Source organism: Vanessa atalanta, chromosome 7 (assembly GCF_905147765.1).
Source record: "Vanessa atalanta chromosome 7, ilVanAtal1.2, whole genome shotgun sequence".
In the NCBI taxonomy this organism is placed as follows: domain Eukaryota; kingdom Metazoa; phylum Arthropoda; class Insecta; order Lepidoptera; family Nymphalidae; genus Vanessa; species Vanessa atalanta.
The window spans coordinates 9,585,077-9,609,828 of record NC_061877.1 but is presented as its reverse complement, the minus strand read 5'-3'; the positions used below and the strand labels follow the sequence as shown (position 1 = coordinate 9,609,828).

The 24,752-nt window shown below is 31.9% G+C and overlaps 1 protein-coding gene across 1 annotated transcript in view; it reads left to right on the top strand.

Moving 5' to 3' along the window:
• LOC125065256 (A disintegrin and metalloproteinase with thrombospondin motifs 3-like) overlaps positions 1-24,752 on the top strand; it is a 58,478-nt gene that overhangs the window by 11,682 nt on the left and 22,044 nt on the right. Inside the window, exons 5-9 of the mRNA XM_047672772.1 lie at positions 7,868-8,008; positions 9,207-9,326; positions 15,592-15,724; positions 22,424-22,590; positions 23,391-23,536. Of these exons, the coding sequence (XP_047528728.1) occupies positions 7,868-8,008; positions 9,207-9,326; positions 15,592-15,724; positions 22,424-22,590; positions 23,391-23,536 (707 nt within the window). The remainder of the gene's footprint in view (positions 1-7,867; positions 8,009-9,206; positions 9,327-15,591; positions 15,725-22,423; positions 22,591-23,390; positions 23,537-24,752) is intronic.

Below are 24,752 nucleotides of genomic sequence, written 5' to 3'. Positions count from 1 at the left end.
GAGACAGTTTCCTAAATTCTTATTGAATTTGGTTTTTATTTATTTTGTAAAAGTACAATTAACTATAAATAAGTGTTATATTTAATGTGAGTGGGCATTTCTAAAAGAGAATATGAGTTTTTTTTTAAATAGCCTTTACAATATTAAGTTACTCATAACATCGTCTAACAATGCACAACAATACCACATAAATAACCTTGATATAAATAAGTTATATTTCAGCATATATGTAGATCTAACAAAATTATTATTACAGTAACCATATGGGTGTCATAGAGCCGTTTTGGTACACAGCCCTATAAAGACCGTCATAGATATTATACTCTTAATAGGGTTGATATTTAGTTGAGTTACCATTGTTACGAAAAGCTTATCACGTTGACCTAAATACTGAATATACTTTTGCAAGATACAGATAACAGAGTTTTAGGAAGCGTAAAGAAGTTTTTTGTTTAAACATGTGGATTAATTATGACTAGTTTTTTAGATAAAATAAGCAAACTCTTACCTGATAGTGATATATATAAAAAAATACTTCGTACGCGTAAAATAGAAATTTTATCCAAAATAAAATTATTAAATTTATTAAGATGTGTTTGAAGCAATGAGATATAAACATTCGCGAAAAAAATTAGATACAAATGATCGCCCGTATTGTTATTATATAATTACTGTGAATTATAATCCCTAGATAATAAGAGATAGGTACTTTACTTTACTTTAATTTTTTACTTTACTTTCAACAATGTTTGTTGGTATCGGTTTTGATTCCGCATTTTCTTCGAAAGAGCTCGAATCGACATATTTTTCTACACCCACGTCAACATTTTAGGTTATATTTAAAGACAACAATTTAAAATAATATTTAGGCCTTTGTCCGTTAATAATTTGAAATTTTCTGTATTAATAAAACAAAAAGTAACTGCTCATAAAATATATCACTATAATAAAGCAAGTACTGCTCATCACACGTGATATAAGTGGAAAGTTGCTGCATCCTAAATGTTCACTTGAAGTTTATACCTGGCAATCTTACGCCAAAACGCAAGAACTTATAACACCCAGCTAAAGTATATTTAAAAAGTGAATTTTTAATTTTAAAGACGCTACTCGAATATTTAATGAGCCCAATGTTTATTATTCACATATTTTTTTAATGCTCAACGTAAATGTTATGTAAACAAATTGTATAAGAGAAGGTTATAAAAAAAAAAACCGCAGAATAATCTTGCTTTTCATTCGATGGCCCTGAAAAATATTTATTTTTATTTAACCCATGTGTCCCTCCCCCTCCATACCTACCTCCATGTTCGTATTTTATTCATTTACGCTAAGCATGTATATCTAGTTCACCGAACTGTATATGAATACCGCTGGGAGATATTATTAACTTTGCCAATTCATAAATTTTAATCGTTTGTTATATAAACATGAATAAATAAGGCACAATACTATACAGATGATGAAAAATCGTACACTTAGTGAGTTGACTTTCAGACACACAGACAGACAGGATACCTATTATATCAATGTATAAGATTATATTAATGATAGAAAAGCGTGAACATGCTATTTGAGGATTTCTAGGCGTGATATATATTAATTATACTGATATACAATGCAAATGAAATGGTGGAAAAGAGTAACTACTGAGTTTCTTGTCGGTTAATCTAGGTAGAATCTACTTTCCGAACCATTGGTACAATTAATTCAACATTCTAACATGACGCTAAAGTGCTTTTTTGTGCGTAATTGGATACAGTATATCATTTATTTTTGTTTTTTTTTTTTGTGGATGATATCATAGGCTGTGATAGACAGACAGATACGAGAGCGCTCATATAAGGATTTGGTTTTTTCTATTGAATCTACGAAACCCTAATATTGTTTTACATACGTAAGCATTGTTCTCACATAACTTGTTTCTATATGATGCAAGATAGTTTACAAGAAGTAGATTAATATGGAATGATGATATAAAAACATAGATTTTTATATGGACACGAACCTTATATGTATGACTTCTCCTAATAAAGCACCATATAGAGCAAGTATAGATATATATGGGAGAGTTCCAACAAGGCCTACTGTTTTAAACTTAGTCTTTTTATATTTATAAACTAGAGACTCGCCTCGGCATAAATAATATTATTTTTATGATATCAATATTATTTATACTATAAGCACATATTTATCTTACATTCTCAGGAACGTGTTTTTTTATAAGCTATATAAACAATAAGGATTACGTAAATTTATTTAAAAAAAATTAAAGCTCTTATTGATTCCTGACTCAAAAATTGCTTTTATGTAACTAAAGTCTGTGCACGATAGCTTATGTCAGGTTTTCATTCTTAATTCGCTCAAATTAAACTGAACTTTATGTTGTTCTTCGAAGAGTTTATTTTTCTGAAACTATTTATTTTAGTTCAGGTTCCAGGGTATATTTTGTTCGACACACGAGTAATTAGCTTCATTAATTTCCTTTAGTTAATTCACCGTAGCAATGTCTTTTTCAAAAGAAAGAAAGTACGAATCTGATTTATTATGAAATATATTTTTTTAATTAGGAAAAAAAAATATTTATTTATGTGAATTGTATATATGTTCTTGTGATTACATTTAGAGATTCAGATCTGTTTTGCTGTTACATAATGAGATGATTTACATATGCCTGCATCGTGTAAATAACAAGTGCTTCGGTTCATGATGTACAGACAAATCCAATTAGAGGAGGAGTAAAGGCAAATAAACAACTTTGACATTGAATTGGGGCGATATCTTCGGTCTAGATCTTGAATAATCTATACTTATATATATAACTATGTCTGTCTGGTGATTTTTTTCTTAACTTTGGTATACTACTTTTTAATGACTAACAACTAACAGCCAAACCTTAAAACGCCGCCAAAAGTGATGCTGCGGACGACAACTAGTCTATGACATACCGTATGGATTGATGTCAAAAATGCGTTGTGAATATCGACGAAGTTCCTACGTATCGTTGGAAGTAAAATTAAAGTAGATATAAATAACTAGATATAATAGAATATATATAACTAATTAACGTAATTATTAGCAACACGGAAGGAAAATGAAAATAAAAGGTTAGTTTATATGTGTTCCTTCTTCGATCTAGACAATAGATGTATTTAGTTTAATCATTTTGTAATTCGTAATAGTCGTTACATGTTTTAACATGTAATGACTTATTAAAAGTATAATAAGTTTAATAATTAATTATTATTAATTATTAAACTTATTATTTCTTCGTTGTAGAAAAGGCACCTTATTTATAGTTCGATACTTGTTTCAACATCTATCTATATATTTAGTATGAGTAAGAGAATTCAAATATCCAATTAAAATTATTAAAATCACCGGTAAAAAACTCTCAAAGTAATTGATTTTAATTGCGTGATCATTTAATTTGATCAAACTTTTTCAATAATTAAAATTAGTGACGCAACTCGAGGTGATTCAGCATTCGTTGAAAATTTTAATATCGAAAAAATCATCGTATCGGTTTTTTTTTAATTTCAATTGCTATTAAAAATATGAATCAAATCTTAAACTACCGGTACCGGCAACTCAGTATTACACTTTTCCAAGAACATAGTTAACAAGTTGTGTTAATTAAATACCATTTATATATATTCTATCTTAAATCCAACAAATATAAATTCTACGATTTTTAATCATATCTTCGTTTTTTCTTTATGAAGTACGTAGGTGGACGGGCAAATGGGCCACCCGATGGTAAGTGGTAACCACCACCCTTAGACATTGGCGTTGCAAGAAATATCAAGCAGTCCTTACATTGCCACTGGGACCACCAATCTTGGGAACCAAGGTGTTATGTCCCTTGTGCGTAAAGTTACACAAGGTGACTCACTCGACAATACTGAGTATTTCTAACAATTAAAGAATACGCGCATCAAAATAATATCACGATGTCGATTTTCAATTATATCAATATTTTACCAGTGAGGTTAGAGTTCATTATTAAAAATTCAAAGAACTAAAACGTTAAGAGCAATACACTGTCTTAATATCCTCATTAGTAAGTAAATACTCAACAAATAAGATAATGATTTTATAATACACAATATTCTGAGAAAAAATATCTGATAGATATATAGATAATACGTATTATAAAAAACAATTTTATTTCAATATAATTTATATTGATGAACACTGTAAGAGGATTTAAATTCAATCAATTTTCAATATTCATTCCTCTATTAATTTATATGAATGCTCCACAATGCACTATGAAATTAATCCTGCTTCGTCTCTGTGGCAATTACAAATAGCTTTCGTTATACCGGTTACCTTAATAATATTTAAAATTCATATCAAATGGTCCCGTTTTTACGTAAATTTGCTCCAATTTCATTTATTTTAAAAATAAAAATCACTTTCTGACTAATTATATTCTTATCGATATATGCGTCCTAAAAATCAAAATCAAAACATTTTTTATTCAAGTAGGCTCATATAAGCAGCTTTGGATCGTCATTTTAGAGTGTTGAATTAAACGTAAAGCTTCCACTGGTCCGATACTTACTGTGCTTGCTGTGCTTATAACGTACAACAGGCCCCGCTTATTTTTACGCACTTATTTGAATATTTCGTATTATTTTTAAATCACTGGTTCAATATGAAAGTCTAAGAGGTAGTATTACGTTTAAAATTAATATTTCAATTTATATTTTAATTTTATAAGGATTAATTATTTGTATTTTTTTTTTTATGATATCGTTAAGCGGACGTTCAAATCGGTCACCTGATGGTAAGTGATCACCACCGCCCATAGACAATGGCGTTGTAAGAAATATTAACCATTACGGAGTAAGGAGAACCGAGTTCCCGAGGACTAGGATGTTATGTCCCTTGTGCCTGTAGTAACACTGGCTCACTCACCCTTCAAACCGGAACACAACAATACTGAGTACTGCTATTTGGCGGTAGAATATCTGATGAGTGGGTGGTACCTACCCAGACGGGCTTGCACAATGCCCTAGAACCAAGTATAGTGTAACAATTAACTTAGTCATTACCGCAATTGTTTTTATTGTATTCATTTTAATAACATACAAATCATCATAATAACTTACTATATGACCCATGACCGACCGGAAGTTATGAACTAAAATAATATGAAAGTTCCATATCGATCGTAATTGTGGTTTTTGCGTGACACGTTTAACGTTTAACACGAAAGGAGGTAAAAAATATTTATTTGTATGTAGCGGATATAGTATCCGAAATTGATGATACAATTTAAAAAAAAATGTTCATTTGTAAAAACATAATATTCGGAACCAGTGATTCGGTTTCGATGTCTTTCAGGAGTTCGACGATACGAATGTACAGCGGAGGGCTTGCGCTCATGCGCAATAATTTATACTGAATCTGTAATTTATTTATGATATAGAGTTTTATGACGGCAAAGAAAGCCACGCAGAGGTCAATATGAGACAAATGAAGGTTCAGTAAAATATCGTGTTACTTCTAAGAGACGTACGTCACGCAACGTATTATTTATTAACAGAAATAAACAGCAGATATTGCTTTAAAAGTAAAAAATATAAAGTGCTATTTTTTACTTGTTCTGCTTAATAATTAATTAATTTTCTACTTCATACAATTTAAGATTGACTGGCTGACATACAACTCACAGCATAATGTTTTTTTTTTCGATGGTAACACCCATCGTATGTACGGCTAGTTCCTTTATAAAAAGGGTAGTAAAAATTGTATTAAAAATACTCACTATAGATTTTATGTGATAGGTGGTACCTTAATCACGCTATCGTTGTTTTCAACTGTAACATTTGTTGTGACAATTGGTATAAATTAATGTTATCAAGAACTTCCGGTAAATAGAGTTGTCCTCTAGCTAGTTATGTTACTCTGATGCGACAAATATTTACAAAAGTAACGTTTAATTAAATAATAATTATTTACATTAATGATTTAAAAATATGTACATAAAAAAATATATTGTACAAATCGTAACCGCGTCGGAAAGGTGGCTAGAATGCTAGCAGCAATTTACCAGATTAATCGTTATTCCGATGCTCTGAATGAAAAATGAACCTGTCAGCTGTCACTTGCATATAACAATTTAATGCCTATTTATAAAATATTTGAAAGAATCTTTTACCGACTTTTTGTTCAATAAATAAAGTTTTAACACACACACCTTATTAAATAATCATATTAGATCTATAAAAAAATATTCTTCTAATTAGAAATAAATACGTATCGTATCCTATAATATAACGTAGAATCTTTGATTTGACGTAGATGGACTATCAAAGCTGAGAACGCATCGAAAAAATAGTGTCCAACGTTTGGCTATTAACTATACGTACAATAGTAAAGTTGTATGACGTTTGGTGAGATACGAACGTAGTTGTAACGCACACCAAGATAATAAAGTTAGCCCGTTCTTTTTAGTTCCTTTACACTTTTTTGTTAGACACTCCATCTAGATAAGCAATGTATGTGTAGAAGGTGATAGTTCCACTAACGAATGCTATCTTAGACATATTTATGCGTTAACCGCAATTAGTACTCCTACAGCTACTAAAAGCAAACTGATAAAGTAACTGGGTTTAGTCTAGTAATAATTACTCAGAGAGTAACATAATTATCTTCGTTATAAATACTCCGAGTTCGGCCGAGTGCGGCGTTTCTTTGATGGTTTTTATCAACTCATAGCAGGACGGCAATTGGCCTCCGACTCAAGAACATTCAATCATCACATCCGAACTTGTACAAAAAGGCACTGTCCATGCTTCTAATGACTCATGGCCTTAATTATTTGATTCATAATTAATCTGGGAACGTGGTAGATACGTAGAACGAATTATTTTTATTTTTAAATAGTCTCACGTAAATTGAAAGGATACATTCATTCATAACATTACAATTGATTTTTTTGCTAAAAAAAAATAGGTACACCGCCAACCGCCCTGAAATGCCTGAAAAGCCTACTGACAATTTACTGACCATTCCTTCCATCGCTCATGCGCACCATGGGAACTAAGATATTTTAACCATGATATCCTTTTGTCTGCAGTTTCATTACTTTTATATTATTGCGTATTATCCTTTACCTGGATAGCATATAAACTTGCCATTACACTGGTGGGCGTTTATAGCCCCCACTCAATGTGACATTAATGTAGTTATTCTCGATATGAGATTTTTAATTGTCGCTGTAAAAATGATGATTGAAAAATTATAATTGGTTGGTTTTTTGTACACGTTTAATTTCAAACATAATACTTTATATATCAAAGTATATTAATATAAAGTACTCGCTGAACCTGCGGCTTTACCCGCACGAAATTGATAAAACGTCACACCCTTCTTTTTCTTTTAAGCGTGAAGAGAAAACAGACAGAGTAACAGTCGCAATTAGAATATAAGTATAGTTAATACTTTACAACAGAAATTATTTATATATATATATATATATAAGATCAGCAATAATTAATATATATCGCTCCAAGAAATATTTTTGAATAGTTGTCGCTACAAAACATTTCAGAAGTAAGCATACAATATTGTAAATTTTATATATTTAGTATTTAAAAAAAAATAAATATTGGACAACATCACATACATTACTCTGATCCCAATGTAAGTAGCTAAAGCACTTGTGTTATGGAAAACAGAAGTAACGACGGTACCACAAACACCCAGACCCAAGACAACATAGAAAACTAATGAATTTTTCTACATCGACTCGGCCGGGAATCGAACCCGGGACCTCGGAGTGGCGTACCCATTAAAACCGGTGTACACACAACTCTATTTAAAATGCATAATAGATATTTTTCCTACGCAGACTGGGTTTGACCCACGATGGCGATGGGGAATGTGATGCAGACGAGATCCGCGGATCAGTGATGGCACCTACAGTTCTCGCTACACTACACAACTATGCCTGGTCTTCGTGTTCCAAGCAGCAATTCCATGACAAATCGAAGTAAGTTACATGTATAGTTATTTAAACAATCTTGATATAATTATACACAAATAAACTTAGTATTCACAAAGAAAAACATTAAATAATTAAAGCTTTAACTTTATATAGTTATTTTATAATTGTAATTAGCGACTAATTATCTCTGCCCAACGAAATGGACATACTCTAATCCGAGGTTCCATGATGATGTTATCCCACACCACAGGTCATGAGAACAAATTTAACTCAAATAAACCACATGAAAATTCACTTGTACTAGCCTGGACTTGAAGACGCAATCTTTGATTAATGTTCAGTGTTCACGCTTAACCACTGTGCCGTCTCGAATCAATCTTTGGTGTAATGCTAGACATTTTGAAATCTATATAAAGTTCGTTAGAAATAAAAACTTTTTTAATTAGTTCGTTCGGTGTCCGTCCGCTATGCAATTAGTCGCGTGTGTAATTGGCTGCAGACCCCGTTTGATTTCTCTTTTAACATTCGATTCTTATTTTTCTTTTGTTTCTAATGTCATATGTTGCTCATTAACAAATACAAACGACTGTTAAAATTAACCCGACAAGAGCTCACTCAAAAGCCAATCATATTACATTACATTTTTTACATTAGCAGCCTGTAAATTTCCTACTGCTGGGCTAAGGCCTCCTCTCCCTTTGAGGAGAAGGCTTGGAGCATATTCCACCACGCTGCTCCAATGCGGGTTGGTGGAATACACATGTGGCAGAATTTCGTTGAAATTAGACACATGCAGGTTTCCTCACGATGTTTTCCTTCACCGCCGAGCACGAGATGAGTTATATACATAAATTAAGCACATGAAAATTCAGTGCCTGCCTGGGTTTGAACCCGAAATCATCGGTGAAGATGCACGAGTACTAACCACTGGGCCATCTCGGCTCGGCCAATCATATAATAAAGTATTATATAGTGTAACCAATCGAAGGAGTGAAGATAAATAAACTTAGATTTGCATATTCCATGTGATTTGCTAATAGCTCCGGTATAAATTATGCACTACAAACAGTTCCTGATTAATTAATATCTATTTATAATACAACACTATTCCACTTAAATCTTATATAATCTTTAAATTTACTTCTAAAGTTGCGTCTTTTGTATCACCGATAATTAAAATCTCTACCATTCTAATATATCAATAACACCAATTAAAAATGATATATTTAAATATGTATAATAGGAAGTGGTGGTGTCTTCACGAGCGCAGCCAGGATGAGGGCGTTGAGCTAGGGGGCGCCAAGGAGCTCTCGAACTATGTTTTTACTATGGACGAGCAGTGCCGCACTGAGTTCGGTGAAGGGTAAGATAATATATTGATGTAATATAATACTACGCATAATGATAACAGCTTAGACGAACATTGAAAAATCGTTGAGCTGGTATTAAAAAAAACAAACTTACAATCCTATTAATGATTTGGTTTCAATAAATCATATTTGTTCTAATTTGAAAACAAATGTTTCGAGAATCGTATTATTAAGTTTATATTTGCTCTCTTAGACGCGACATCACTCACCGAAAATTAAATAAATTTTAGAGTGAAAATCCATCAATATGTTTCATGATAAGTTTAACTCTAGGATATTTTAGGATCATTTTTCTCTCAATAATTGTGAATCTTAGAGGAAAAAACGTAAGAACAATATGCATTATCTACGTCATTACATTAAGCTATTTTTAAGATAAAAGATTCGTTAAAAATTCAAAACCCCAAATTTGTTAAGTTTGACCTTGCATACTACACACCTGGGCTTTGCAATAAATTTGATGTAATTTATTTGATTATCGATGGGGACTTTTGAATATTTCAGTATATTGTTTATGCTGACGTTCAAGTAATTTCCGCTGTATTTTAGTATTAAACTGATTTTGTATATCTAAGCTACAAAAACGACATAAATCCATACTTAAATATAAATTTTCAAAGGAGTTTTAACAACGTCTTTAACTCAGATAAATAAGCTTAAATACGATTCCCATGTTTCTAACTTCAGAAATTACGAATTTTCAAACAAACTATCGGGAGATTAATTTAAAAAAAGTCCCTGGAAGGACGTTCTCTGAAAAATTTTATATCTGTTCTGGTATTTTATACGTCAGTAAGACATTTTAAAGTTTTGTGAAGTGGATAGATTCGATTTTTCAAGTGGGTGGGATAGCCAAATTTAAAATTCACAGAGCCAAATCTCCGGGCAGATTTCAATGAAAACTAAAGCAATATATTTTTCCGTAGTCGGTAATTTATGCCGTTAATTTCGATACATCCGAAAACCCGCTTCGTGGTGACATACCAGTACCAGACAGCAATGTGACCGAATTTCGTCTTAAACGTGCAAGTTTCCTCAAGACGTTTTTTTTACCACGAGATAAATTCAACATAAATTACAAACGTGAAAATCAGAGCGTAGTATGGGCTAGGAATATTCAGTTAAGATCTACATGTTCTAATTCAGTGCGCCATCTCGGCTCTTTGATGTTTAATTACTGTTTATGCATTAATTTATAGTATACAATCTTTTGCATGTGTTATTAAAGTATGTATAAGTACTTGGAAAAGGAAAAGAGAAGAAGTAAATGTCAAAGTTCTTCGGTTAGATGTTTGTATACTCGTTGTAAGTAAACAAAAAGTACACGACACGTTTACAAAAGACGCCTTCGTAAACAAATGCTTTACTCGCTCGCTGCGAAATAAACGAATCAAAAACATTTATATTTAAGTTCCCGATGACGTTAAATTCACATGTTTATATTTAAATAAATTTCAAAGTAAATATGTTCTTAATATAGTGCTAAGAAGTTTGTTCGTATTTGAACCAATAATAAAATATTACACCAACATGCTTGAAAACAAAAAATATGAAAATACTTGCCACCATCCACTCATCATATATCCTACCACCAAACAGCAATACTTAGTGTTGTGTTCCAGCTTGAAGAGTGAGTGAGCCAATGTAACTACACGTACAAAGGACATAACATCTTAGCTCTCAAGGTTGGTGGCGCATTGATGTAATATAATTATTGGCTGTTATTTCTTACAGCGCAATGTCTATGGGGGGTGGTGACTACTTATCATCAGGTGGCCTACTTGCCCGTTCCTACCTAAATAAATAAATATATAATAATAAGAACTGAATATAGTTTATGAAGACTTGATTTCCATCGAATAATCCAACATAATACTTTTCTAAGAAATATTTGTAAAACTAAGACGCTTCAATAAACGACATCGAATGCTGCGAATTTTAGATGGAAGAAAATCGTATATATTTTTGTAGTATTTGTAATATTTAACACAAAGAGTATTGGAAAAAAGCGTAAGCCAGAGATACGTTTTATTGAAAATATTAATTTAAAATATTTAAGTAATGTTTTTAATGCACAATTTATATTTTTTAATAAAATTTAATGTATATCATAAGAGCAATCCACCGGGCTTTCATATGCGCATTTAACAGTTTGAGCAAACCAAAATTCACTGTTTAAATCTTAACAAATGCATTCACCATATGACAAATGTAAAACCAGACTTTATCGATTTCGGTTGTTAGTCAATTCATCACGTCTTTTATTAATGAAGCCAAGGTCGTAACCTGGCCCGTCCAAAGTCAACGAAAGATTTTATGAAGAAAATTATTTCCAATCTGTTTCTCGTTACTACAACGAGCACACCCGATATATTAAGAACTTATTCCCTTCTTGAGAATATTTATTATCTTGAGACAATAATAATTCTGAATTATATCTTTGTTCTGTTTCCAGTTGAAATAATTACCTTTAAGTAATAATACAAATACTTTTATTAAGTGTGTAGCACCACGTTTTATTGCCTTTGCTGTTGACAAGCGGGTTCATTCCTCGCCAAGAGAATCGGAATTACGGAAGAAATTTTGCTAGCATTTTTGCCACTATTCCAAGTGGTAGTTTGTCAGGTTAATTTTGTTTTGTATTTACTTGTTTAAGATCACAGTGTATACAATTTTTATGTAAAAAGAAATGTTCAAAACACTTAGCAAACATTATTGTTTACTATTTGTTCTTAAATATGATAGGGTTAAAAACTAAACCAACAATCTGCTTCTCCAAAGAAACAATCAACTTTTGAACCATGTTACATTATTTAATTAAATGTAAAGCACTACCGGTTCGGAATGAAGATTCTCAGAATCGAACCGGTAGCACTTTGTCAAAATCGTTTGTTACTCTTTTTCAACAATTTGTTTAACGTAAATACTTATTTATGTAATAGCAAAAATAATTTGCGTGAAGATAACCAGCGAACAGACAGGACGAAAATTGAGTTTAGTTTTTAATGGAAACCAAAAACCAAAGCGATTCAATAGAGCTGTTGTATAATAACAGTAAAAAAATAATAAAGACACATCCGTGAAGCAACACGTCTACATGCGTTTGAATATCGACAGCTATTGACGATTTTTCCAATAATCGGTTTACACAGAGCCAATCAGCAAAGCTTTACTAATAAAGCAACTACCTGAAATCCGAATGAAATTGCCATCCAATAATTTACTGCAGTCTATTTCAATAGAAATTGTTGAACAAATAGCGAAATGGAATGATAAAATACTTTTCGGTGACAATAATAAATTTAAGGAAAAAAATATGTTAGTTTTTTTTTAGTGAAATACGAAAAACTCTTTCAATTAACAATTTTCAGTCGTGCCGGATTAGTCGTAAAACACATTAAGTAATTTCTAAATAAATTTATTCTCAACTAAAAGCTGTCTACATAAATCTGAAACTTTATAATCGCTTTAGTTACCGAAGCCACAAAAGCTTTTAAGTTCCTGATCGCCACTTGCCAACCAACCTTTGTTTTATGATTAAATTCTTGACTGCAACGATGATTGGAATTATTAAGAGAACGTTCATGCTATTTTATTACTAACTTATAATTCAATGAAATACAGCCTTACAATTAAATATTATTATTTTCGTATATATTGTATTAACTACCTAGTTCGAATTGGCGTATTTTGTCAAAAAGAAAAGAAATATATTTCATTTATTAAATTATGTTATAAAATAAAAGGTCCCGTAAAAAAAAATCGAATTAATTTGAATATTAAATGTTATTTTATAGGCGATATAAAATCATCGTAAAGATATAGCATCAATTATAAAGGCAGTAAAAACTAACAAGTTTTTTGTCTATTTATGAGATTCATATGTTTTTTTTTACTTTACAGACCGAAACCACTAAGAGGTTTTGAATCGTAACTTACACAGCCTTACCTTAGTTTAATACTTTAACCAAACGGTCTTTTTAAGAACTATCCTAACTGATATTATAAATGCGAAAGACATTTTTATTTTATTGTTACGCTTGTCGTCTTAACTACTCAAAGATCATCTTGAAACTACGCGTACACATTGTCAAAAAGGTAACCTTTTTCATATCCTTATATTAAGAAAATGGATCGCCATTTTCTTAATATGTCGAATGCAAAAATATTTACAATTTATTTAAAATAAGCATACAATACCTACACTTATTTTTCGTTCAGTAATATTAATAACATAATAATAATACATTCGTTACATATGTAAAAACATTATTAACAATGCATTGTTAATTAATTTGAAATGTAAATTGTGCATTAAAGTTAATAGTAATGTTTTTCATATTAAAATAAATCTTACTAAGATTATAAATGCGAAAGTTACAATACAATTACAATCGTACAAAATTAATTACAAACTAAAAAACAAAATCGCATATCGAAGCTTCTCTTGAAAATGTGTTAAACAGAAACAGATCTCCTCTCTCGATCAACATATTAATATGTATGTATACGAGTCTTATGATTCTAACGACAATATACAAGTGACGATCGAACGCGTCTGATACTATAAAGTTCACGAATCGGTGATACAGACCAGACCTTCTGCGATAATTCAGACCTTGATTTATTGCTTTGAACATTCGATATTTTGATTGATTGTATATAGGAAGTAGATTTGAATGATTTGAAACAAATTGAAGATAAAATTCCAATTACTTACCTATAATAATTATTTATAACGCTATAATATTAGTTCACTCGAATTTCATCTTCATCATATTGTAACATAGCCATGTAACTTATTTATTTTCTTATGTATGGTTAGGTCGCCACCCATAAACAGCCCACAAATCGACAATGAGTCAGCAGCCGTAGGCACTAAGAATTTATGTTCCTTGTGAATGTAATTACTCTGTCTCACTCTTCTTTCAAGCTAGGCACAAAAATACTAAGTTCTGCTGTTTAGCGGTCAAATAAGTGAGAAGTGGTTGTAACCCACCCAGGCGGGCTTGCACAAAGCCCTATTACCAAGTAAAATTTTACCCTGACTCTTTGAATATTTTCTGTAAAATGCACAATTTACAAGTGGATCCAAGAAAACGTTCATAATATCTCAAAAGTAATATCTGAAAAAGTGTTTTGAAATTCTTGAATGCCTTGCGTTCAATAAATTAACAGCTTTACAGGTGATATAAAAACCAATGCTAATAAAACGACCACCTGCAGGTTCTTTAATATAAAATCCCCAATCACCTTCTGTAAAAACAACTGAATGTGAATTTCCAGTTAGTAATAAAGATTGTGACGTGAATCGTGAAATTACAAGAAATAAAATCAGATAGAACGTGACTGTTATATTATGAATTAGAGATATGTTACCAAAATCTATACACCAGGTATTTCAGCTCGGCAGTAAAATAATGTATCAAAAACCGAAGAACTTTTTTCCAATTAAATATAAATAAACCAGTAGTTTGTTAATACATAATCATATAAATAAGTCTTACAATAATGGTTATAAGTAAATATAATTTCAATACATATTATCGCTCTAGTTCACCTACATTCAAAGCTGACTCAATCGTTAAATGATATGTATCAGGAATTTCTCGTTTACGCTGAACATGCTCCTAATTATTGAGAACAAAGGATAAGACTATTGATTTACTGCCTCACTCCGCTACGCTGAAATTTTATATGACTTATCGTTTTATCTCAACTAAGAGATTGTTCGTATTGTGTCGAAATTTACACTTCGATAGAACAAGATGAATACCGTTCCAATGTATTGTTATATGTTAATCAATTATTCTATATTTAAAAAGTTAAAAGAAATTATAAAATTAAAATAATTAAAAAGTACGATCTATTTTATTGTTAATGTCTGGAACTTATCAAAACAATTCAATTAAGCCCAAACTCGAGAGTTGTCCTGCCGTTTAAGTGTTCGACTTTTCCCTAGTTCTATAAACAAATCAGCTCTGTAGGTCCAAGTATTTGTATTATTACTCGAATTAACCAAAATTTGAATCCATATAATAATTATAGTAAGTATTATCTAGGTAGTACATAAGGTAGGTTATATTCAAAATCCTAAATTTATTTAGATACTGACTTTAGTAATTCGATATAAATAAAGCTGTAAATATAGTAAAAATGAATTGGAACGAAAATGATGCTATATGATTTAATAACTGATTAATAAGCAGCGTTTAATATAATCTAAATGTTTATCATGTCATTAATTTGTTCCGCCAGTTTCTCGGTCTGCAAGTCGGTGAAGGTGAGGTCGGCATGCGCCCGGCTGTGGTGCGCGCATCGCTCCATGCCGCACGTGTGTCGTTCCAAGCGTGCGCCGCCTTTGGAAGGAACGCCTTGTGGTAATAACCAAGTAAGTTTCAATTTAAATACTTAACGTACATATTGGGTTTTAAAATATACTCAATGGCCATTTCTTCCTTTGAAAAGACATAGCTTGCTTGAATCAAGGTCATTTACTGTGGAACATCAACTAGATGTACGTAATGAGAATTGCAGTTCTCTTTATCGCTATTTTATATTAAAAATAATCCGAAATTTTACACAAAAAATATTTATCAGATGTTCTTGCCCAGGTTTGATCCTGCATCGTAGCCTAAAATCCATTACTTTTTTCATGAACCCATTGGAGAAGCTACACTTGCTAAAAATAGTCAATTGCTTATTTATAAAACTCACTAAATTTTACAGACAGTTCACCCCACGTGCTACAAGATATAGTAGGCAATAACTAATAGGTATGTCAGACGTGTTACGTTATTGTACAAATAAAACGACGAAATTGGAGTCATAAATGTATGGCAATTCAAGAAGCCATCTCAATTTATATACTAAACCCACTATCCTGAAAGAAATAGTAAAAAAGTCGTAAAAGATCTTATTTTTTACTGTTGAACATAAAACTCTAACTATAGAAACTCAAGTAAGGGATCAAACAAATTCCTATTATTTTTTTTTCGATTAAATGAAACACTACACTTATTCTCTAATAATTAAACAATGCCATTTATTTTAACACAAGCCAAGCAAATAAAATTATGGAGTAATGTTCTTTCTAAATTATTTGAGACAACATTTAATAGTTTCTAATAGTTACTTGACTTGACTGTATGTGTGGTATCAATAAGATTATATGATCTTTCTTCTTTCAAGATATAGGTCCTCTTAATAAATAATGTCTGTGTGTCTACATTCCGAGATATTGTTTATCGCAATGGACATTACGTGTATGTGTTTGTGACATCTTAAGTGTAAAGGTCGCAGCCTCGCCAAACGCCCTTAGCATTGTGAATGTCTAAAGGTAAAGGTAGCCCATAACTAAAGTATTATAAATATTATATATAATTATTATAATATGTCAACAAATATAATATGGTAAAGAATATTACACCGCAACGAACTGCTGAAACAGATGTTATATGATGATTATAAGTAAGACAATTTTTTGGTATAAATTTTCTCGTATCCGCTTAATTTTTTTTTTTATGTGCTTGGTTGGCGGACGAGCATATGGGCACCTGATGGTAAGCGGTCACCACAGCCCATAGACAAAGGCGCTGTAAGAAATATTAACCATTCCTTACATCACCTACGCGCCACGAACCTTGGGAACTAAGATGTTATGTCTCTTGTGCCTGTGATTACACTGGCTCACTCACCCTTCTAACTGGAACACAACAATACAGTGTACTGTTATTAGGCGGTAGAATATATAATTTTTATAATTAATTCGTAAGTTTCGACGTAGACAGGACGCACCGTCGCCAGTGAATAGATATATGAATATACAAGTAGGCCACTTGACGGTAATCATTTATCACCACCCGTTAACATTGGTGCTGCAAGAAATATTAACCATTCCTTACACCGCCAATGCCCATGATATTTCCCTTGTAACTGTAGTTACTGGGTCACTCAACCTTCAAACAACAACACCAATACTAAGCGTTGTTTGGGTGTAGACTATCTGTTGAGCGGGTGTTACTTACCCAGACAAGCTTGAACGCAGCCTTCCCCCAAATGGTTAAAAGCAATTGCACAATTTTTTTATATACATTTGTGTGTCGTATTATTTATATTACTCGATCTTTTGAGCGACGTGGCCCAATGAACACGTAAACCTTGATATCATATAACGCGTTAATACTCGTAAAAGTAATATCGTCGTGAGTGTTCGAAATTTGTCCAATTTTTTACGAAATTCAATTTATTTGATTATACATTTCGAAATATATTATTACAAAAAAATAAAATTGAACCGTTCTTTGATAAATAAGATTATTTATACATCGATTTTATGATAGATAAAATTTTTCAAGACTTATTATTTTATCATTAAAACTATATTATTCTTATAAATTCAATCAAACGAGGACTCTGAAACTTTTCAAAATTCGTGTACCTCTCCTACATGTATCAAATGTTTAACAATTGATTATTAATTATGCGTCTAATAAGTTTAAATCATCAAAAAAATCGATCAAGTTTGTTTAATAAATACACGTATTGAGAAATATCTCAGAAAATTTTGGCTAAAATTGTAAGTTTATTGTTTAACCTTTGCTGTTTATCAATTTAAACTGTTAACATCCCATTGTTTTGTTGAATTATTTCGAATTCTTGCGATAATGTAATTATAGATACATTGTTGATCTGTATGGCATGTGCCTGTTTCATGAAATATTTCCATTTTCATTCACGAGGTAATAATTAGTCATGATTTGTAGTAAAGTATTTCGTTACTATTTATCTAAAATAGTTTACCGATGTTTGAGGCTTAGCTGATGCATAATTGTCAGCACCATTGGTATATGTGTATATACCAATGGTGCATATACAATAAAAAATTGATGGAAAATATTTGTTTTTTTTTTCATGCGTTTATTTTATGCATGGAGATGCAAACGCCTTTGCCCAGTAGTGGGACTTTTAAAATCTTGTTATAAAGTCGTTAATTTAATTACTATTTTTGAGCCATCGTTAAATTATTCGCTATTTATACTGTAGATTATTATATGCGTAAAACATACTCAAATAATCCAAAGAGACCATAGAGATTTGTAAAGACCAAAAATAGAGTTAAATTAGACAATATTTTCACGCTTGTCACGTGTTCGGTGCACTTTATTATGCCGCGGACGCGTGTACTATATGACCTACTCTAATTTTATTTTGTCCGCATTGTCTACTAACGGCTTAAGTTAAGTTAAAACTAAAATTTACCAGCATAGAAAAAAATAGTCTACAATTATATAACTTTGCCTTTTAATTAATTTTATAATTTATGTAAAAAATATTGATAAATACGCCTTCGTTTTACTGGATAAAATGATGTATCGATAATAAATCGTTTAATTATGATAATAATTCGTTAATTTTTATCTAGGATAGATAATAGTTTAATTGTATTTAAATAAATTATATCTTTGTACTTTACTCATTATTTATAGGTACTGAGTTTCTTGCCGGTTGTAAGAGATAAAAGGTTGTAAAAGATAAATAATACCTATTTTGTTTTTGATTTTAATTTCTATTTCGTAAGAAATATCGTATGAAATTATTTTCAAACTAAGCGGACAATAGCAGAATGTCTCTTTAGCTAAATAAAAAGAGCCGCCCACACGAAAAGTTGATAACATCGCAGAATATGCATATTGTTTGAGATTCCATCAACGATTTTTAGCGTTCGTGTGCGCGCATTAATGCAATAAAATCCTTTATGAATACGTTACTAGTTCACACATGTTCCCAGCCGATAGCACTGCGAATACAAAAGTACGTTCAATTTTATTCTAAAGCTCTTCATTGATTCAAACGCTAGAACGTCGCGAGGGCAGATAATATCAAGAACGTTACAAAGTCGCGTCTGATGATTTAATATTTAATTAAGTGATTATAAACGAAGAATTAATTTGCATAGCGGCCTCGGTTAAATATTTTGTGTTGTTTTTGGCACCATCCTCATAATATTTGAAGGTTTTCGTGCAGTCACGGTGACCTGTTAATTCCTCGAATTCGTTAGGTACGGCAGTCTTTGTTCAGTAATATTTCCTGGCTAGAGGCCAAAGGACATTATGACTTGTCTAAATATGTAAAAAGAAATATATTTTCTATTTTTAATATTGACGATTACTTTTCTGAAAATGTACATTTTATGAGCAAGATATTTTAAATAAATGAATAATGAATAAGAAAATGAATAAATAAATATTATACAACATCACATTAATTACTCTAATCCCAATCTAAGTAGCTAAAACACTTGTGTTATGGAAATCAGAAGTAACGACGATACCACAAACACCCAGACCCGAGACAACATAGAAAACTAATGAACTTTTTCTACATCGACTCGGCCGGGAATCGAACTCGGGACCTCGGAGTAGCGCACCCGTGAAAACCGGAGTACACACTACTCGACCACGGAGGTCGTAAATAAATAATCGCTTCACTCTATTTTCAGTCTTGAACAACCTGTGTTAAGGTTCATGATAAAATAACAGCAAACATAGATAACGATGCGATATCCATATAGCGTATGTAAATTTTCTTACAGACGCAGATTGAGCCCACGGCTATAAGTGCATAAGCTTACTGTAGTAACCGCGCAAATAAGTTGTGACGATTGTTGAAGTGTCTGAAACAGACAAAGATTTATTACTCACACAGCTGTCGATGTTAATCGTAATAAACGTATATAAATCTCTTTACGCGCATAAATAAGGACAAGAACAGATATTATTGTAATGTGAAGATGAAAGAAATATGTGAGAAATAACAAAAATAGTAATAATATAAACAACTCTTATCGAAAATTATTTCTATTATAAACATTTGCCGCCCGAAATGGCTCGGTGGTTAATTAGGTGAATCTGAATTAAAGATTGCGGATTCAAACTCAGGCAAGCACCACTGTATTTGTATGTGCTTAATTTGAGTTCATAATTCATCTCGTACTTGGCAGTTAAGGGAAAAAACATCGTGAGGAATACTGCATGTGTCAGTTGAAAATCTACAACACGTGTATCCACTGACCTGCATATTCCTTTAAGCAATACATTTGAATAAGCCCTAAATCTTTTCCTCTGCTATGGAACATTTATCGACATTTATCTTCAGCCCTTCTCATCCATGTTCTACCAGCCACCTTCCGTACATCATCGCTCCACCGTGCCACAGGGCATCCTACACTAAGCTTGTCTATTCTGTCTCCACTCAAGAATCTTTATTCATTTCATTTAACAATAAGCAAACCATACGACACGATTAATTTTAAATGATGTTTTACACGTAAAATGAAATAAATTCAAAAATGATAATAACGTTCAATAAATCACAGCTACATTTTAAATGAATAAATTCTTTGAAATCCACACTAAAGTAAGCCTGTTCTTTTTCTTGCTGAGCGAGCAGCGATAATGATCCTGCTTATGGCATTATAAAGAAATATCTTCCAACAAAAGGGCTTATAAAGTTTAGGGTAACGTGAATAAATAAAACGAAATATAATGTTTAAAATTTATTTTGTGAAGTCTGACTTTAATAGCTTCAAAATGAAACAGCTGCGGTGACTTACAAAGGAAATAGAATTTTTCATTTCTATTTTCTAATGCCTGGAAGCGTTTACTCGAGTGATATAAATAAAATTTTATATAAAACGTTGCTTAAGAAGTTTTAACGCATTTAATGTAATATATTGTATTGAAATGTTAACGATATAATTTGAATTAATACAAAACGAATACAGTGTTACGCTGCTCAAATCTATTTGACGTTCTACATGTATTACCCGATAGTCTTATAGTTTGCATCATTTAAAATTATGCAAGAAGTTCTTATGCAATATTAAAAAATATTAAAAAAAAGAACTTGGAAACTTCATGAACACGAATAAGAAGTCTTTATTTGTAAAAAGTAAAATAACAAGTTTGTGCGAAAGCATCCGCTTTCAGCCTCAGCCTCAGGTTCAGCTGCTCTAGCTGTCAACTCACCCAGCTAGAGTCCAGTTAGCGGAACCTTAATAAATGATTGAGGGTTCAAACCCTAGCAAGCACTTCTGAATTTTCACGTGCCTTCACATTTTTTTCATATCAAAATGTCATAATGTAAAAAAAAAATTAACCTCTTCGTGTACACGTATACTAATGAACAAACAGGCAGGTTTTCATTACAAATTCCAAATTTGCAAGTTAATACGCACACCAAAATTAATGAAACCTTTTCAACCTTTCAGACGCTTTTTTGCCATTCATATTCGTTTATCAACAAAATACATTTCCCCCTTCTTAGGATCAAAAATAATACTAAATCGTTTTAAACCAATTGAAAGAGCCAGATAAAGAAAAATCTTAGATTGACATATTCCTTATACTATGCACTACAAATAATTCTTGGCTAATATATATTTATTTAAACTACAAAACTAGTTCATTTAACTAATACCCACTTTAATATTACTTCCAAAGTTACGATAACGACTACGCCAACTTTAAAAAGGCAATTCTTTCTCGAGTTCATAATGAATATTGTCGATTTTATTCAAGATCAAGACCAACGATATCGAGTTACGTCCATTCAATGACAAAATTTATTAGTTTTCGAATAAGCTATATATTACTTTTACTGAACATAATAGAGACATAAAAATGAATTATGATCATTTATTATAGCACCCCTACAAAAACTATGTTACGCTTTGCGCAGAGAATCATATACTATATAAGTGGACCTTAGAATGTCTTAGTACTGTAACTGATGTTTTATTTATTATTGCTTTTACATAATTTCAAATATCTATACTAATATTATAAATGCGAATGAAATTCTGTCTGTTTCTCTGTTGGTCTTTAACGGCCACTCTACTGAACCGAATTTGATGAAATTAGTTTTGAAGCAAACATAAATTCCTAGAAAGGGCATAGGCTTTTTTGTCTTTAACGCCTGACGACCAGCCACTAAAACGCGAGCGAAACCGCAGGCAATATCTAGTTGCTTCTTATATTTACAATAGGTAAAATTTGTTTTATTCAAATGTATTCATTTTTCCTGTTAGTGGTGCGTCGACCGGGTTTGTGAGCCTATGCCAGGCCATAGTATAGAAAACAAGAAGAATGAAGAACAAAAACCACCCGAGTGGGGAGAGTGGGGCGCGTGGAGCAAGTGCAATGCTGACTGTGGGTACGGACTGCGCACTCGCATTCGACGATGTCGCTATAAAGGGTAAATAATTAAAATATTAAAAATCACTTTTCTAGCTAAATCATATTTGAGAAACTAACAAAATATGACAAATGCTGTCGTGCCCATGTACATACTATATATACTAATTGTCCGTGATCAGAACGTCATCTAAAAACGAGTTACGACAAAATTAATAATATAAAAGTATTCTTCGTGTCAAAATACATATACGAGTTCCAATTATGGTAGTGATCAGTCAAACAGTGTGACTGTCGAAGTCTCTTAATATCAAACACAATATATCGATATCCATTTTTAAATTTACTCCGTCGAACGTTTCATACTAATAATTTGTTGTGTTGTTGTGATCTAATATCATTAAATTCTCCTGTGAGTAACATTGTTTTGTTTTGGATTTTAAAATAGCTTACAGCCCTTTAACATATTTTTTGAAGTGGCATAACAAGACTAGCACGTTGTAAATGATTTAAATATACCAGATTTACCAGAACACGCTGTGGATTTTTTTTTCGCTCGATGATCGTTTTATTGTTTGAACATAAATGAAAATTCTATGACGATTGCGGAGGACCGGATAGTTTGTCTCTGAGTAATGGACTAAGATATTTTCAAAAATCCTAGCATAGGATAATTTGAAGCTTAAACCCTGATTAGCTAATCTAAGAGTTTATTTTTTGCAATGACCCGATGTGTCCAATTACGACCCATAAAATATACATATCTTTTTATTTACAGATTTGCATGAAGAAACCGAATTATTTATCATTTACGCAAAGCATTTTAATGAAAAGAACTTAACGTGATATGTTTTCTTGTAGGTCGACGTCAGAGACGGCGTGCGAGGGTGCGGGATCGCAAGTGGCGACGTGCTGGGCGGGCGCGGCGTGCGGCTCCGCGCGCGACATGCGAGCCGACGTGTGCTTCCGACAGGCCAGCTATCTCATACCGCATCTACATCATGAAGGTATTATATTAAATTAATATTAGTATTTGTTCCATTGCTTTTAAATATTCATAAATTGCAATGAATGAAAGAAGTATAACATCGTGGGAACCTGTATGTTTCCGATAAAAAATTACCACATAAGTCTTCGTAAATTAAATTTGCGATAAGATTTAGGAGGAGAAATCGATTGCGTAATGGAATTATTAGCTAGTTAATTAGCCGAGATGTCCCAGTGGTTAGAACGCGTGCATCTTAACCGATGATTTCGGGTTCCAACCCAGGCAGGCACCACTGAATTTTCATGTGCTTAGTTTGTGTTTATAATTCATCTCGTGCTCGACGTTGAAGGAAAACATCGTGAGGAAACCAGCATGTGTCTAATTTCAACGAAATTCTGCCACATGTGTATTCCACCAACTCACATTGGAGCACCGTGGTGGAATATGCTCCAAGCCTTCTCCTCAGAGGACGCCTCAAAAGAGTAGGCCTTAGCCCAGGAGAGGAAAATTTACAGGCTGCTAATGTAACTAGCTAAGAGTATTTAATATTGACAAAATATGAAAAAAACAAACGACTTACACTTGGCCAAATATAGATATTCATTATTTACTCAAGATTTTAGGTCCAACGTGTCTAGCATTCAGAATCAAATTATGCGGTATGAAACGAAGGCAGTTCTGTCCACCGTACCTATAACTGAAATTAATTTGACCAGTCTTTGTATCTAGCCGGTGCGATTCAGAAATATGAAATATTCTAACAGCACCAAATTTTGGTACCGACTTGTAACATTCCCAATTAAACATGATTCGCATTCATAAAATAATTCAAGTAAATGCACTTGATACAACTCAGTATTCGTTTTACTTTTAGGTAGGGTTTCCTTAAAGCCAATCTGTGTAGGTACCTACTCATCATATAACAGTATATTAATTAATAGTCTATATTGTTGTATTCCCGTTTGAAGAGTGAATGTGAGTCAGTGTAACTACGGGCTATATCCCTTGTTATAACATATTAGTTCCCAACGTCGATGGCGCACACTGCCAATGTCTATGGGCAGTTTTGACGACCACTTACCATCGGGTGATATTGCCTGGCTAATTATTTTTTTGAATTAAAAGCCAAATTATAAAACAGGTGTTACAATTAGCTTATATATGGAAAATTAAATGAAAATAGACATATATTTTGACAGTTTTAAGATTCATTGTCATTTATATAAATAACAAGT